At 37.5% G+C, this 18,405-nt stretch overlaps 1 protein-coding gene across 1 annotated transcript in view; it reads right to left on the bottom strand.

Annotated features, from left to right (window-relative positions):
• Positions 1-17,154, bottom strand: part of ATG5 (autophagy related 5) — a 172,792-nt gene extending 155,638 nt beyond the window's left edge. Inside the window, exons 1-2 of the mRNA XM_007940840.1 lie at positions 17,047-17,154; positions 7,675-7,802 (exon numbers count right to left, since the gene is read on the bottom strand). Coding sequence (XP_007939031.1) covers positions 7,675-7,802; positions 17,047-17,154 — 236 coding nt within the window. The remainder of the gene's footprint in view (positions 1-7,674; positions 7,803-17,046) is intronic.
• Positions 17,155-18,405: the final 1,251 nt, after the last annotated feature.

Here is an 18,405-nt window from a genome sequence, read left to right as displayed (position 1 = left end):
AAGGCTGGCAGACAATGGTCCTATAAGTGAATTTGTATGATCTCTAAGAATTCCCAGGTGTATAGTAGAGCTGACAAGGGACAAGGTTGTAATCACTTCTTGGTCACAGCCAGCTACCCAGAGGGACCAAGTAGTTGAACCAGTGGGCTTGGGACCACAGTTGCAGGGGACATCACGCTCAACTGGCATAAAATACTACACAAAATATTGTTCCATCTCCTACTTTGGCAAGTAGCAACTGGGATCTTAAAAGCTTGTAAGCAGCCGTTTAGATGCAACGATGGGTCTCTCCTCGTCCAAAACAAAGAAGAATGAAGAAAAACAAAGATTCATGGAAACAATTAGTCCTAGCGAGTGGTACACCATGCGATCTGCAGCCTATACAACTATGAGACCAGAAGAACTAGATGGTGACCAGCTACCACTGTCAACCACTAGGAGGGGGATCTAGGAGATCCTGGATAGAGAGGGAGAACAATGTAGAACAAAACTCAAAATCATTTGGAAAAAAACAGGGGGAGGTACCAGGTTTGCTGGTCTGATAGAGCCAGGTGGAACCAATGAGACTATGGCCCCTAGCTGCCCTTCAGGTCTGGAATTGAAGCCACACCTGTGGCTTCCAGCCAAACAAAAGACAGGCATATGTGTTGAACATTTACATTAGGTAGATATACTCCTTGGAGAGAACAATCATGGGAAAAAGAAGGGCTGTTTATGCACAGGGAGACAGTTCAGGAGGCAGGAGTACATGAAGGGATGGACACAGGGAAGAGGTAACTAACAGGAAGAAGTGGGAGGGGAGCTGTTGCATTGGGATAAATTGTCATCAATGTCATGAGACAAAGTATATGTGAACTGCTGTATAGAAAGTGAATTTGCTCTGTAAATTTTCAGCCAAATCACAATTAAAAAAAAAAAAACTCAATAAAGTTGGAAATAGGAAAACAATAAAGAAAAGTCAACAATACAAAAGACTAGTTTTTTGAAAAATGAATAAAACTGATTAAGTCTTTACAAAGCTATCAAAGTAAAAGAAGACACAACTGCAGCCATTAAAAAATGATAAGTAAATACTATGAACATCTTCTATTCATAATTCAACAACTTTGAAGAAATGTGCCAATTCCTCAAAAACCACAAACTATCAAAACTCAATCAAGATGAAACAATCTAAATAACTCTATATGCATCAAAGACATTAATTCATAATTTAAAAACTCCTGAAAAAGAAATCTCCTGAGTTCTAAATGTTTCCCTGGAGAATTCTAACAAATATTTAAAGAATTATTATCAGTATTTTATATAAGCTCTTCTAGAAAATACAAAATAAGAGAACACTTTCCAACACATGTTATGAAGCATGATAACAAAACCAAACCAGATGCCATGGAGTTAGCTGACTCCAACTCATGGCAACTCAGCGTGTGTCAGAGTATAAATGTGTTCCACAGAGTTTTCATTGCCTGATTTTTTTTATAAGTAGATAACCAGTACTTTCTTCCAAAGTGTCTATGGCTGGTCTCAAACTTTCAACCCTTCAGTTAGTAAATGAGTACATTAACTGGGTGCACTACCGAACAAAAAACCATAGACCAGTATTTCTCATGAACTTCAAACAAATATACTCAACAAAACATTAGCAAACTAAATTCAACAATGTACAAAAAGAATTATACATGACCCAGATAGACTGGGGGAAAAAATGTAGGATAAAATTAAAATTCCTACAAAGGGCTAGACTTACTGGATAGCTAGAGAAAACTCAAGACTATCTCCCTAAGATAACCTTTGATTTTGGAGCTGAAGCTACTCTTGGGGGTCTCCTTTCATCCAAGTAATACATTGGCTTATAAAATAAAAAATAACACCCATAAGTAATGTTCTCCCTTAAACAATCAACTATTGAGATCAAAAGGTCAACATTTACCGAAAGCAAACATGACAAGGCAAGGAGGGCAGGGAGGCTAGATCAATAAACAGAACAGAATGGAAATCATGAGAATGCTGACACATTGTGGACACATTGTGAAAATTGTAACCAACGTCATGGAACAATTTGTATATAAATGGTAAAACGGGAATATAATTTGTTGTGTAAACTTTCACCTAAAACACAATAAAATAAAAAACTTATACACGAATCCCATATGGTCATGATGATTTTACAGATATGCGAGCCTGATTCAATATTGAAAAAAACCAATCAAAGCAATTCACCACATCAACAAAGAAAAATTGTGATTGTTCTTAAACATATGATTAAGTTAATGCAAAAAAAGCAATGAATCCAACATCACTGCATGATAAAACTCCCTTCAAGTTAGAAATAGTTTAAAAACTTGATAAAAATCATCTCCAAAACCCTAAAGCTAACAGCATACTTAAGGATGAAAGACCAAATGTGTTGCCCCTAAATCAAGAACAATACAAGAATGCCCACTCTCTCCACATTCTTAATGTTCTAGTCCCTGCCATAAAAAAAATGAAAAAGAACTAAAAGGCTTATAGATTGTTCAGGACGAAATAAAACTATCTTTGTTAGAAGATAACATGATTGTCTATGTTGAAAATCCCAAGGAATCTAAAAATAAACAAACAAAAAAAACAAAGCCCTAAAACTAATAGGCAAGAGTTCAGTTAGATCATAGGACACAGTATCATCACACAAAACTCAAATGCATTTCTATATACCAACAATGAACATGCAGAAACCAATACCAAAGTCTTTATACCCTTTAAAGGAGATCTGGTAGTACAGTGCCTAAGGCATTTGACCGCTAACCAGAAGGCTGGCAGTTCAAACCCACCAGCCACTCCTCAGAAGGAAGACTGGGCAATCTACTTCCGCAGTGACACTGCCTTGGAAACCCAAGGAGGGGTCACTATGAGTCGGATCCGACTTAAGGGTAGTGAGTTTATTTTTTTTAATACTCTTTAAAATATATGTTGTTGTTGTTGTGTGCCTTCGAGTCAAACCTGACTCATAGCGACCCCTCCTTGGGTTTCTGAGGCAGTATCACTACGGAAGTAGGACTGCCCAACCTTCTTTCCGAGGAGTAGGCTGGTGGGTTTGAACCGCCAGCCGTCTGGTTAGCAGGCAAGTGTCTTAGCCACTATGCTACCAGAGCTCCTTTTAAAATATATATGGTTTGGCATATGGCAACACAATCATGTTTGCAGCAGCTTTTTTCACATTAGAAACAATCCAATGCCCACAACTGATGAATGGATAAACAATTTGTGGTACAACTGTAAAATGCAATACATATTGTTCAACAATGAGAAAGGAAGGAGCCATTGTTGTTGAAAGAGCCTTGCAACAAGAAGCATAAATCTCAAAAGCATTATGCTGAGTGAAAGAAGCCAGAAACAAAAGGCTAAGTACTGTATGATTCCATTTATAGAGCATTCTGGAAAAGGCAAAACTTCAGGGACATAAATTAGATCAGTGACTACCAGGGATTAGGACAGAGCGAGGGAATGGAGTATATAACAAAGGAACTTTGTGGGGGATAGAAATGTTGTTTTACCTTAATTGTGATGGTAGTCATACAACTACATGCATTTGCCAAAACTCATCAAACTATACTTCTAAAAAAAGATGAATTAAATTCCATGTAAATTATATCTTAATAAACTGAACTTCAAAACATACTTCTTTGTTTGGGGTCATTTTCCCCTTCTCATACAGAGTCTGTCAGCCAAGTAGAAAAATAAAGTATGAGAGAAATTAACAGTTAAGGAAAAACACAATCTGCTTTAGGAATATACTATTTTGCTATTATTTATTACTGCTATTTTGATTTTGTACACCATTAAAAAAAAAGAAAGATTCCCAGCACTCTTAATCTTGGTACCACCTATAAGAAATCAAATTTTTTACCATCTGAGTGTGAAAAAGACATGATTTGGCTAGGACTGCAGTTTTGGGTTTTGTTTTTTTAAATGGGAACTATCACCTTAGATGACACAGTCTTAACTAATTAATTGGGGGCAAGATTGTGGGGGGTAGAAAGAATATAAATTTATGCTTGATTTCATTTCCTGCTTGTATTTATTTAAAATTTCAACAAATCAAGTAAAGGAAAGATGTTATCACTATAGTAAATACTCCTCTACTGTCCAGACACTTCCATGGTCTCCAAGTGCAAATCCTACAAGCTTAGATGACTGCTGCTTTCCTATGATGATTATCACATCTTATAAAGTCCCTTGGTTAAGTGCTAGGCAGATTTTTATAGTGACAACCTATTTCCAGAAAGATACTTTTTTTTTTTTTAAACACAGAAGAAAATTGTTACCGTTGGGAACAAAGAGAGAAAATATCAAGACTTATCCCATAAGCTTTGAATTACATTCACAGTTATAACATTCAGGGTAAGATAGTAATCCATTTGTTAAATATACAAAGTACCTAAAATACTGAAGGAAAAAAGGTATCAGAAGTCATTAGATGTACAAGCTTATAGCATGACTGCCAAAGGGGCAGGGAGACCACATCTTCTGATCTCCTCTAACCCCACAAGAGGAAGACAGAATCACCATCAGCAGCCCAAGGCCTATCCTTGTGAGGCCAGACATGCCACCTCCCTCCAGCCCTTTCACCAACCCTGACACCAACCATTCCTCCCACAGCAGCTACCACCTCTCTTCTGGGTTCGATAATTCACTGCAGTGGCCACACAGAACTCACAGATTATGGGGTTTATTAGGGAAGCACCAGGATACAATTCAAGTTCAGGAACACGCTCAGTCTCTCAGCCCACGGTCTCTCAGCTAACAGTCTCTCTCGGTCTCTTTCCCAACAGCGTGTGTCTCTCAGTATCTCTCTCAGCACCGCGTGTCTCTCAGTCTCTCTTCCAGCAGCACACTGTCTCGCAGAAGCACATTTCTCTCAGCAGCACATCTTTCTCAGCCAGCAGTCAGAGAGACTTCTTCTGCCTCTAGGAGGGTTCCTTTTGAGCCTGGCAGAGTGGCCAAACTAACCAATCATAGTATCAGAATTCTAAGCACCTGAGAGGGAGTGAACTTCCCAGAACATTGCTTTGTGCCACTCTCAACGGAAATACCCCAGGTGGGTAACTTTAATAATTAGGAGCTCCTCAGTTGCTCATGGCAAATTCCACCAAGGAGTTTACAAAGACTTATGGCTAGAAAAGCCATACCAGGTAATTTACTACACCACACTATGAAAGTGATATCATGCATAACAAAGTTAATATCCCAGAAACTAAAATCAAGATATTCGAACACAATTAGTTTCATGTAAACTTACTAAAGGGGAATACAACTTCATGTCCTATAGGGTCGCTAGAAACTGTAATCCATTCAACAGCAATAGGTTTTGCATGAGACTTTGAGAAACGATAAATACTGATCCCACCGGAGCTACAGGCGATTCCTCAGTCAGACAGCTGCTGGATGCTGAGGCTGAGAAGCCCCAAGGTGACAAGTAAAAAGGCACATTCCCGATATTACCAAACCACACGGCAGGCCATTAACTTAAGTCCTTTATAAGTCCTAAGGTCGGCAGAGCATAGCAGGCTGCTGAGCAACGACACGGCTACATGTAGGGTCCAAGCATGCCACAGGCTAGAGACCATTCCCAAGGCTTCTCCTTATATACAGGAAGCAGACCACATCCCAAAGGCAGCTACTCAGCTGCCTGTAGTAGATCCCACCATGGAGCTGAATGCCAGTCTCATCATGGGGAATAACTACCACCAGCTGCCCAGCCACTCAACCAGGCCCAGCCAAGTTGACACACAAATATAACTACTACACTGCCTGAGGTCTAAAACTATTCAAGAAGGGTCACAATGAGTCTATGATCAGGAAGCTCAGTAGTCTCTTTGGATTAAAAAAAAAAAAAAAAACTGTAAAAAGAAAACTTTGACATCCATTTCCAGAACCACCTCAAAAAGTGAGAGACTCGACCCCTAACTCAACACAAAATATCACTGTTTCCAAATCATTATGAAAAAATCTACTCTCTTGGGATTTATCAGCACAGGGTGAGTTCCAAAAGTTCACTCCTTGCTTATAACAGTCCTTAAATTCAACTCTGCTGCCTACTGGCTTCCTTTATTTGTTTTAAATCTCTTTTAAAACTGAGTTTTAATTGTCTCAGATTCAGAGAGAAAGTCTATTTGTGTCTTTCATGATTTCCTTTACATAATGTCTTAGACTGTATCTTTTATATTCAACTACATCCATGTGAAGGAGCTCTAGTAGCATAGTGCCTAAGGCACCTGACTGCTAACCAGAAGGCTGGTGGTTCAAACCCACCAGCCACTCCTCGGAAGGAAGGTTGGGCAATCCTACTTCCGTAGTGATACTGCCTCGGAAACCCAACGAGGGGTCGCTATGAGTCGGGGCCGACTCGACGGCATATAACAACAACAACAACAACAACATCCATGTGATAGCATTTCAATACTTTATATCATTTTATTATATTCCTTTCTCTGAAATTTCTCCAGTTTCAGATAATATTTTTAGAAGCACAATGAACTGAAACCCCTCTGGTAGCGGAGTGCCTAAGGCATTGACTGCTAACCATAAGGTTGGTGGTTCAAATCCACCAGGCACTCCTCAGAAGGAAGGTTTGACAATCTACTTTGTAGAGATATTGCTTTGGAAACCCAAGGAGGGGTTGCTATGAGTCGGAGTCGACTCAATGGCACATAACAACAACATAATAAAGGACAGAGGAGCTCTGGTGGCAGAGTGCCTAAGACATTTGACTGCTAACCAGGTTGGCAGTTCAAAACCACCAGCCACTCCTCAGATGGAAGATGGGGGCAATCTACTTTCATAGTGATACTGCCTCAGAAACCAAAGGAGGGGTCGCTATGAGTCGGATCCAACTCGACGGCAGCAAGTTTGGTTTTCTTTTTTTAAAATAATAAAGGAGAGAACTCTGGTTAAAGAGCTTGGCTGTCAACCAAAAGGTTGGTGGTTCAAATCCACCAGCACTCCATGGGCGAAAGATGTGGCAATCTGCTTCTATAAAGATTTGTAGCCTTGGAAACTATGGGGCAGTTCTACTATGTCCTACAGAGTCCCAATAAGCAGGTTTCATTTTGGGTTTATAGTAGAGGAAGTGCAAAAGAAGTATCATCTGTACATGGATAAGCCCAGATTTAGGACTTATTTTAAATAAAATATAAAATAAAAATTATTTTTCAAATAAAAAGGGAGTAATACATTTAAAGTACTGAACTAAGCCTAGATAAGATGTGCTTGTGGCACAGTGGTCAAGAAAATGTGGCAATAAGTCTGAAAGATTTCATTTTAGGTAATTACCTGCATATAAAGATCCATTATAAAACTTTTAGAGCTAGAAACAAAATTCAACAGTGCCATAAAGACAACTTAATAGTAAGTGTTTTATTATATATCTGCAAAGACTCCCATAACCAAGTATACTAGCATTATTGTGCCATTTAAAAAAAAAAAAAAAAAAATTGCTGAAAGCAAATCAATCTATCCAGTCACCCACGCATTCAAACAGAAGGCAAAAGTATTTTCAACGTAATATTCTAACAATGGCATGAACTAAATCTATAATTTCTTTCTTTATAGAACGTTTTAAACAATTGCTTCAGGGCTCTATACCTTTTTAAAACTAGCATATATTGAATGCTTAATAGTGCAAAAAAATTCACTCACCATTTCAGTGGTGTGCCTTCATATTCAAACCATATCTCACTAATGTCTTCTTGTCTCATAACCTTCTGAAAGTGCTTTTTCACTTTGTCAGTTACCAACGTCAAATAACTTACTCTTGGCAAAAGCAACTGAAATGAAAATTTGTAAAACCATATTTATTTACTAGTTATTTTTTAAAAAATATATACTAAATAGGTTTTTGAATTTCAAGGAAAACAGCAATTTTCTTTGCACTATTTTGAATATTCTACACAAAGTTATTTGCTTTTGACAGAAAATCAAAGAACCTAAAGCATTTCAAATTTTCGTATGGGTTCATTACTTTAAACAATATAAACCTATCTACACTCTTCCTGTAAAACTTTTTCAAAACAAAAATATAATGTAATCAGCTGTCATACTATGTCAGATATTTATTAGTTCTACTAAATTTAACTTACAATTATTCACCTGAGTTAAACTGTTCTAAAAAGATAAGCAACTCAGTCCTGTTGTTTGCCTTGTCGATGAGGCCTTCTCAATTGGTCCACCATGTGTTGATAATCTACTGTGTATTAGATTTAGTTACAATGGAGAAGAACACCAAAACAAAGCCATACTTCTATGCTGAGGTCAAATAAAGTAAAGTGATAAAAATACTCATAAAAAGTGCTTATAAAAATACCTGATGTCAGCAACAGAAAGACCTTTAAAGGTCAAATGGAAATTTTCATCTGATGAATAAAAGAGCAACGGGCACAGGTATAGCAAGGATTGTGAGGATACGACTGGGCAGTGGTTCATTCTGTTGAACATAAGGTCACTATGAGTCAGAGTCTACTTGACGGTGCCTAACAACAACAACATTAAAAGACTGAAAGAAGATAGAAGATGAGATTACAGACTGTTATGGCAACATTATATGAGAAGATGAAAGCCTGGAAAAGCACGAAAGATGTAGAAATCTGTCAGAACGGAATTTGGTAATTACTAATGAAAAAAATGAAGGAAAGAAGTGGTGACAGTTGAACAACGTGGTGAATGTAATTAAAGTCACTGAACTGAACATATAAGAAAATGGTGAAATGGGGGAAAAAGTGAAGGAAAGCAATAAGGTAGAGGTGACTGTCTTTGGGGCTACACATTTAAATCTTTAAATTGCCATAAAGCACAAGCTTAGAGTATAAAAATGGTAGACTGATGACCCTGCCTATCAATTATCAACTCTCTCGACCTTGTCCTTATAGAGGCTTGGCTTGCTCTAACTTTGGACAGAGAAAAGTATGGGAGGGAATGCTGGACCAGGTAAAGCCTCAACTTGAACAGCAAGAAGTTCCGCAGTATTTTTCCCCCAGGAAAAGTACCCAGAAAGGAACTATGAAATAAGTCTTAGAAAACTGTTTATACTTTATATAAATAATCCAAAGCAGATAAAGGGGAAGGTTAGCAAAAATTTATGTGTCTGTTCCTCTCCAGTAGACACTCTAGCTCTTTCATGCTTTCCTTTACTGATAGCAATTGTTTTATTACTCTCTTTTAGCTCCTTTGTGAATCTAACTCTACCATTCTCCGTGCTGTTTATTCAACATGATGTCTTTAATCAGCAAATCAAGTAGAACTACTGGCCTGGAGAATATATCCAGAGAAATATTCTGGTTGAAAGAACTGGTATTTATCTGATACCAGTATTTAACTGATCTTTATTAAAGATCAAGATTAACAGGAGCTGGGACCATGGCGTGTAGAAGCGTGAAGGAAAAGGTGGTAGATAGCATGTTCTGTACGGTATAGAAGATAAGGATACTGAACAAGCTGTTGTATAGCCCCATGATTTCAAAAGAGCATATGTGCCTTTTTCAGAAAGAAACAACTAGAATATGATTACAAATGAAATGGAAAACTAATACTACTATATACAAAGGAAAACACTAGACGTTTTACAGGAAATATTGCCTCTATTTTACGTATAGCTTAAATTAAATAACTAGCCAAAATCACATGCTATTAAACAAATGGCAGAGAAAAGCCTCTTTGGCGTCAGAAATGACAGAATCAATATAGACGTGGTATGGATATCCCTAAGAAATTAAAACAAAACAATAAATTAGTCATTTAAAAAAAAAGCATAAACTATTAGTCTACTAAGTTTTGTGTTATTAAATCCAGAACTTTAATTTAAAAAGATTGTTGGGCATTACATAATAATCTGTTTTGCAAGAAATTATATTAACCTATGGAAATAGTAATAAGGAAGACATATCACAACTAAAGAGTAAGGATATCACCTCCTAACTTTGTAGTATACTGTATTATATGCCTAGGGTTTAACACAAATCGCTGAGGAATTCACAAACGATTTTCATGAAACAAAAATTTTCCTTAAAATAAGAACATTAGAATGCAAGCTCCATTTGGACAGAAATTTATGTCTATTTTATTTATTGCTATATTCCTAATGCCTAATAACCAAACCAATCCCACTGTCATTGAGTCAATTCCAACTCATAGCAATCCTATAGGACAGAATACCACTGCCCCATAGGGTTTCCAAGGCTGTTATCTTTACAGACACAGGTTGCCATATCTATCTCCTGTGAAGCAGCTGGTAGATTTCAATTGCAATCCTTCAGTTAGCAGCCAAACCCTTTAACCACTGAATCACTAGGTCTCCTTAAGGCCCCATAGTGCCTGCTTTATATAGTATGTGCACAGTAAGTATTTGTTGCATGAATCAGAGATGCCAAAGGAGGTCAAAGAACCAAAAAACATGGGTTTTGTTTTGTTTTGTTCTTGGTTTTTAAAAAAAAGTCTTTTTTTTTTTTCAGGCAGAATTTGCGCTGAAATGTAGTTTGAATCTTCTGTTCCAAATGGGGCTGTGAGAGTAATCTGTTGTTGTTACATGCCGTTGAGTTGGACCCAACTCACAGCGACCCCTCCTTGGGTTTCCAAGGCAGTAGACTGCCCCATCTTGCTTCCGAGGAGTGGCTGGTGGGTTTGAACCGCCAGCCTCCAGGTTAGCAGTGCCTTAGGCACTATGCTACCAGAGCTCCCATCTGGGAGTAATCTATAGCGATATAAATAGATATAGTAACACTAAGGTGTAACTATAAAGTTTAAGAATGGTTATGCGAGAGTAGATATAGATATACTTTATCTAGAAAAACAGGTAAAAATTAAAAGAAAGTAACAGTAAAAAGACATCATCCTGCCTCTTTCCTCCAGACTGTATCAATCATTGTTTTATCTTAGGTTTATCTTATTGGTGTATTTTAAATTCTTCTAATATGGTAAGGATTAACCCATCTGGAGATACTGTCAGTGACAGACAATCTACTGTTCTCTTGTTCCTCATTTAGCACTGGTATAAAATATTTAGTGAGGATGACACAGTCATTCAATTTTTTTTTTCCTATGTATAGCTTGTAAGGAACATATTTTACACAACTGTATGAAATACATACATTTCTGGAAAAGTAACCTGTGATATTATTTCTTTATATCAAATCCTATTTTGTCAAATGACTGTCAAATTATAAAATTAGAGATTTACTAATCTAAGATAAAAATAGAATTCCAATATACTAGAATTGTTTCATTCCAGTGTGTGAGGTGTCATAATAGGAATGGGGATAGAGTGCTGAATAAGACAGAGAGTATTTCCTCTTATGAAGCTTAAAGGCTAGAGGATAAGCCAGATACCAAAAACAAAATTACAAATATGCTAAATGCTAGCAAAGAGGAAGTAAAGAATATTATAAGAGCAAATAACAAAGCAATTTAACCTAATCTAGAGGCTCAAGAAAGGCCTTTAAAAGTATATTTTAAGGCAACAGTCGAAAGACCAACTAGAATGAACCAAACATGAGTGGGTGTGGGTTTTGAGTGTATGTAGGAGTTGAGGACACCGCTGCCATTCCAAACAGAGCAAACGAAAAGAGAGAAGGCACAGACTGAGTAAAGAGAAACAAAGCCTACATATATGAGGGAACAGTAAGAAGCTGAATACAGCAGAAATGTAGAGCTGGGACAAGTCAGTACTGAAGAATCAAAGGGCCAGATCACAGACAGCATTATAAACTACTTTAAGGATAATGGAGATAATGAAAACCCCCTAAAAGTTTTAAACAGGCAAGTGACCAAATAAGATAATGTGTTTCTACGGTGGCACGGAGGAAGAGGAAGACATAGACAGGTGCATAGGAGTACAGACAACAAAGATGAACCCTTTTGCATATATAGTACTTGTTGTCAGTGAAGGCAAACATGGCTATACAGGAGGATAGATAGGTAGACAGTCTGAACTATCAGGTATGTCTATGCAGGGGAGAGTGTGCCCAAGACCATGTACAGGGTTGGTAGACAATGCTTCTACAAGTGTATTTGTATGTTCTGTAAGAATTCTCAGGTAGAGCAGACAAGGGACAAGGTTGTAGGCACTTCTTGGCCACAGCCAGCTACCCAGAGGGAGTGAGAGTAGTTAGACCTGTGGGCTCGGGACCACAGTCGCAGGAGACATCAAGCTCAAAGGCATAACATACTACACAAAAACACTGTTCTACATCCTACTCTGGAGAGCAGCGACTGGGATCTTAAAAGTTTGCAAGCAGCCATCTAGATGCAACAATGGGTCTCTCCTCATCCAGAGCAAAGAATGAAGAAAACCAAAGAGTCATGGAAACAATTAGTCCAAGTGACTGGTACACCATGTAATCCTCAGCCTATACGACTGAGACCAGAAGAACTAGATGGTGCCCAGCTACTACTGTCAACCATTCAGAGGGGGGATCTGTGTAGGAGATCCTGGATAGAGTGGAAGAACAATGTGGAACAAAACTCAAAATCATTTTAAAAAGAAAGGGGAGGGACCAGGTTTGCTGATCTGATAGAGCCTGATGGAATCACTGAGACTATGGCCCCTAGCTGCCCTTCAGGTCTGGAATTGAACCCACTCCTGTGGCTTCCAGCCAAACAAAAGACAGGCATATGAGCTTAACATTTACATTAGGTAGATACACTACTCCTTGGAGAGCTCAATCATGGCAGAATAGAAGGGCTGTGTATGCACAGGGAGACAGCTCGGGGGGCAGGAATGCATGAAAGAAAAGGACACAGGGAAGAGGTAATTATAGGGAGAAAGTGGGAGGGAGAACTGTTGCACTGTGGCAAATTTTAGTGAATGTCATGAGACAAAGTGTATGTGAACTGCTGTATGGAAACTGAATTTGCTCTATAAACTTTCACCCAAATCACAATAAAAATTAAAAAAAAAAAAAAGGTGTTTCTAAAAGATTAATCCAACTGCAAACTGGAAAATGGAGAAAAGAGGGCAAAACTGAAAGCAGGAAAATATGCAATCCATCAATTTTTAGATGGTAATCTGGACTGAGTATTAGCAGTAGGATTGAAAGAGAGTGGCTAAGTTTGAAAGAGATTTGAGATGTAAAATCAGATGGATTAATTACCGACAAGATGTTATGAGTACAGGGGGGAAAAAAAAACACCAAACTCAAGTTGATTCCAACTCACTGCAAGCCCTAGAGAGCTTTCAAGACTGTAAATCTTTATGGAAGCAGACTGCTTCATCTTTCTCCTGCAGAGCGGCTGGTGGGTTCAAACCACCGATCTTTTGGTTAGCTACTAAGTATCTCAACCACTGCATCACCAGAGCTCCTTGGGTAGGGGAAAAGGAAGCATCAAAAATGATCCCCAGGTTTCTGATATGAGTAAGTAATTAGATGGATGGTAAGTAAGTCGTCTTGCTAAAATAGAAAAGGAGTAATTGCATATGACCAGGTTTTCTGCAAGTAAAAACTAGTCCAGTTTTAAACACACAGTTTGAATTCCCTGAAGACATCTCAGTGAGGGTCTCCAGCAGTCAGGCGCACAGGTTTGGAGCTCAGGAAAGAAGTCTTGCAAGTTGTCAAGATAGCAATGCTCAACAAAGTCATAAAAATGGATCAAAGTTCCTGGGTAAAAAAGTGGGGAAAAAGCCAAAAAGGCACAGCCCTAAAGAAAGCCAACATTAAGGAAGAACCAAAGGAGAAAGACTTGACAAAGGAGAGGTTTAGCCAAGGAGACCATACACATACCAAAAAAAAAACCCAGAGAGGCAGAAGCAACACCAGGAAATATGAGGCACTTCAGAGACAAGGGAGACAATGTCAGAAGATGGGGAAAATATCCAAAGTATTAAATAGTGTTGAGAAATCAAACAAATAAAAACTCAAAAAATATACTGCAGGTTTGGCAAGAGATGACGTTAGTAACTTTTGTGGGAGTGGTGTGAAAATGTGGTGATAGTGAACTAAGTGGCAGGCAATAAGTAGGAAGCAAGGACCATGGACAACTTTTCTAAGAAGTCTGGCTGGGATGGGAAAGCAAGAAGCAGAGACGGAGATGGGGTCAACAGAAGACTGTTTCAGGACAGGAAGGATTTAAGACAATATAAGTGCTGTGTAAAAGGAGACAGTAGATAGGAAGAAGTTGAAAACAAAAAAGAGAGAAGGCAGGCGTGGAGTGGAAGAATATGAAATACCACCAGCTTCCTCAGAAGGCAGGAGATGGGATTTAGAACACAAACAGAGAGGGTTAGGCCTTGCCTAAAAGGAAAGACACCTCTTTCATTATAACAGGAAAGAAGGAGAAATAAATGTGTGTGAATGCAAACAGGTTTTATAGATCTGGTGACAAGGTTAAGGAAGGTCTTATCTATTTCTGGTTTCTATTTTTTCGGTAAAGTAGGAACTGAGGTCACTTGTCAAGAGTGAAGGATGAGATAGATCAGGACTCAGAGGCATAAATAAAGTAGAGAAGATTTGAAATCGTCATAGTAGAGAAAGGGAGAGACAGTTGACTAAGGAAGCAAAAAAACATTGGTGGGTAATGTCTGAGGTTGTGAAATGACAAATGTCTGTCTGATTATGAGATTTCCTCCATTACAGGTCAAAAACTACGAATGCAAATTAGTACACTTCTATACTGGATAATCTAAATGAAAAGCAAGTTTAAATGAATATAACAGATACAATAAAAACTAAAAAGTTGCCTAGTTCTTAAATTTCCTTCCCAATAATCCCTGCAAAATAAGACATAATTCTCAATGATACAAATATAGGATATAGGCAAAAAGATTTATACACAGACAACAAATCGAAATATAGAAATATACATGAATGTGTTTAACATTAACATACTTTTCCAATGGAAACAGAGAATTCCAGAAGACTCTTTGAATAGTTATTTTAACCTACAAATCTGTTACGAGCAGCTATTTAAAAATCTAGTTTCTAAGAAATAAGCTATAAATATTATAAACATTAAACTACACTTCCATTCGCCCATCATTACTGCAATAAGCCTGCACATAAATGGACTCTTCTGGCCACAGTGACAACCTTGTTAATGTCACCTCACCTAAGCTTTGGGGAATGTCTGGAAAGGTTATGGTGTTTTTACCTCATTTCATCCAGAATCTTTAAAACATTACCATTATTATTAATGAAAGCCATTAAAAACATTTAAAGCTTAATTTATACCCAGGACATGTCTAAGCTATAACTATATTGGCACCAAAATGCTCACCAATAATTCTGTTAATATTTTTATGTATTTTCTTCCTGTATATAACTTTATAAAAGTATGCATGCACATACTTCAAATCCAAAAACAGGATCATAATGTATGGTTTCAAACCGTAGTTTCTCATTTAATATTTCTGATAACCCTGTCCACCCGTATTCATCAAATGCACATACCATAATGACTGAGTTTCTTTGTCAGTGATAAATTAAGAAAGATTATTAAGAGTAAAAACAATTACCTACAAGAGAAAACACACTCTACCTTCTACAATTACCCCAACACTCTGGCCATTTTCAATTTGATTAGAAACAGCTAGAAAACTTAAACTCTAGTTCTCACAACAGCCTTTTCATATATATGAAGAAATGAAAATAGCACACTCTTGAATATTTTTTAAATGGAAGGGAGTCAAAGATCAAAATTTTATTCAGAAGTAAAAAGACAAAAACCATACTTTGGTAAGTTTTCCCCACTTGGGCTAACTGTCTACATATACTCCTTTGTCTAGACATTAGAAAGTCGCTCAAGATTGAAAGTTTTAATTAAAAAAGCAAAAACTGGCTTGGCAACAAAACATACAATACAGCTGCCGATATTATAGAAGGAAAATAGAAAAAAGTGCATCTAACAAATGAAATTCTAAAAATAACTATTTTCTTCTTAAACATGGAAGTTTTTCTAATGCCAAAAATCTATTGAGATTTCCAAAGGTTATATGACTCAAATGATTATAAGCAAAGACTGCCAACTTTATATGAAATTAATGCAAGAAAGAAAATCTAAAAGAACGATTTAAAAACAAAATCCCAACGTGAGTGGGAAGAAGCTTTCATTCATTCCATATATACTACTCGCACAACCCAAGCCAGATGCTGAAGATGCACAGAGAACAATGAAACAGTTGCTGTACCCAAAAAGTGAATGGGCTCCTTAAATAGCTTCCTACAGTAGTCTGACTTCCCATAGCTGGAGCAGGCTGAGGAGTAGTGCTGCCTCTCAACAGACAAGGGAGAAAGCAAAATGCAGCTTATTAAAATAAAACAGAAGCAATATTCCATCACCACCAATACATTTCTACGTTCCCATATCCCTCTTGAGTAAACAATATTATGTGTTCACAAGACAGAAGAAAAAAAACTAGACTGAAGGTAACTGTGAATGCCTTGGTTTCTTTGTCAATAAAAAGGCAGGGTCTATCATCACTGATCGAAAAATGCATAAACTTAGATTATTATACATGCACTTGGAAAAACAGCACACTGAATAGGAGATATCTGAAACTCTTTTTTAGAATAGATAATTCATGAACTCAAAACTCAAAATTGCTCTACACAGCAATTTATAATATGTATTTTTAAACATACATATTATATATTGTATATATACTACCTCAGTGAACAAATACACACATACACATATTCGTATGTTCACTGAACTATAAAAACAACTTGGTTAAACAGTTGTTGGGAATCACTGAAATAGAACAGAATTATATATGAACCTCCAATTTTTCAAAATAGTTTCCTGTTACCAAGCATACACAGCTTATGATTCCAATATTTATTAAACATGCATAAGAAAAACTCATACCAATATATCAACATACTTTCATACCTCTGTATGGTAGGATCACAGGTGATTTTTATATATTTTCTGTTTTTTTACTTATCTCTGTTTTCTAATTTTTTTCCCCCTTAATAAGAAGGTACTAATTGTATATAAAATGTCAGGGAACAGCCTTCAGATCCTTAGAGCTTTATTTATAAAAACGGTCAAAGTGAAATATCCCTTTCCCATCATCAATATACTTACATAATATGGTTCTGCTTCCCTTTCAGTTATCTCATCCTGACAGAGCGTGAAGCAAGTTGGAATTCGTCCAAACCACACATCTCGAAGCACATCTCTGTCATCTGTCATTCTTCCAGTGGTTAAAGTAGTACATATAGGCTAAGTTATTTTTTCAACCAAAGCCAAACTGAAAATAAAATAAAGAGCATTAGTCAAATCCTTGCAAGGAAGAATGAGCCTAGTACAAAGCAAATAAATATTACAGGAGAAAAATAAATACCTCAAAGGTTATTCACTCAAAAAAATTGTGTGGTGGGCATTCTTTAGAATAAATGCAAGTATCAGTACAGCAAATTCTAAATGCAGAGCTGCTATTTATTAAAGAGATTCTAGAAATAATCAATTCAAAATTACATATGCTAGTGTATGCAAATAATGAACCACTGCCAAAATGAAACTCTACTTGCATCCCTCCCAAGCCCCAGAATAAAATTCTATCATTTATCTAAAATGAACACTTCACCTACACTCTAATGACCTCAAAAGGCCCAACTCCAAAGGGCCTTACTTCCACAATTACCCCTCCCCCATTCAATATATTCAACATACTCCTGTCAGCTCCATCTCTCTGCCTGCAAAAAACACACATCTCGCATCTTGGAAAAAAAATCTCTGCATAAACCTATTACCCCATTCTAGACTGCCCCTTGTGATCTCACCAGTATTTCTACAGCAGCATACTACTTAGAAGTGAGGATAGGGACAGACTTCCATTAGGATGGAGGAATAGGCAGAAAAGCCACACAGACCCTCCTCAACAAAGAAAAGTGAAATCAATTGACAGAGATGCAGAAAATAATCCTGGAGCCCTGAGTTTTGAAATAAAGTACACAGAAGTGGATGAGGCACCAACTACTGGAAAAACCTGAATGAAACAATGAGTACAGAGAAAGTCAGAGCAGTGGACTGTCAGCTACTCTGACAGGACCAACAGCCTGAATATTTCCAAGTAGTGTTGGGACCTGAGAATTGACCTAAAGATCGGCCCTGGTCACCAAGGGCTGCAGGGATGACTGCACTAGTGGCCTGTAACTAGGAAGGGAAACAGCAAGGAGGGAGACAGCCTGAGCTGTAGAATTCCCACTGTCCAGAGGGAGCAGCCATTTTAATTGTTTACACGCAGCAGCCATCTTGGATATTTAAAGTGACCAATGGTGCAGCCATTTTGAATGTTTACGAGTGGCAGCCATTTTGGATTTTAAAGTGACAGCATTCTCAACGGATTCCAGGGACCTAAGAAAAGGCTCTGTTTGCCAAGGATGGCAGGGACATATGAGAGGATGACAACGGGAAAGGAGATAGGTGGTGAATGTATAAGGC

The sequence above is a fragment of the Orycteropus afer genome, unplaced genomic scaffold, assembly GCF_000298275.1.
Source record: "Orycteropus afer afer isolate SDZICR_OR568_19922 unplaced genomic scaffold, OryAfe1.0 scaffold00072, whole genome shotgun sequence".
Lineage (NCBI taxonomy): Eukaryota > Metazoa > Chordata > Mammalia > Tubulidentata > Orycteropodidae > Orycteropus > Orycteropus afer.
Note: the sequence above shows the minus strand (reverse complement) of the source record. Positions and strands in the feature narration are given on the sequence as shown.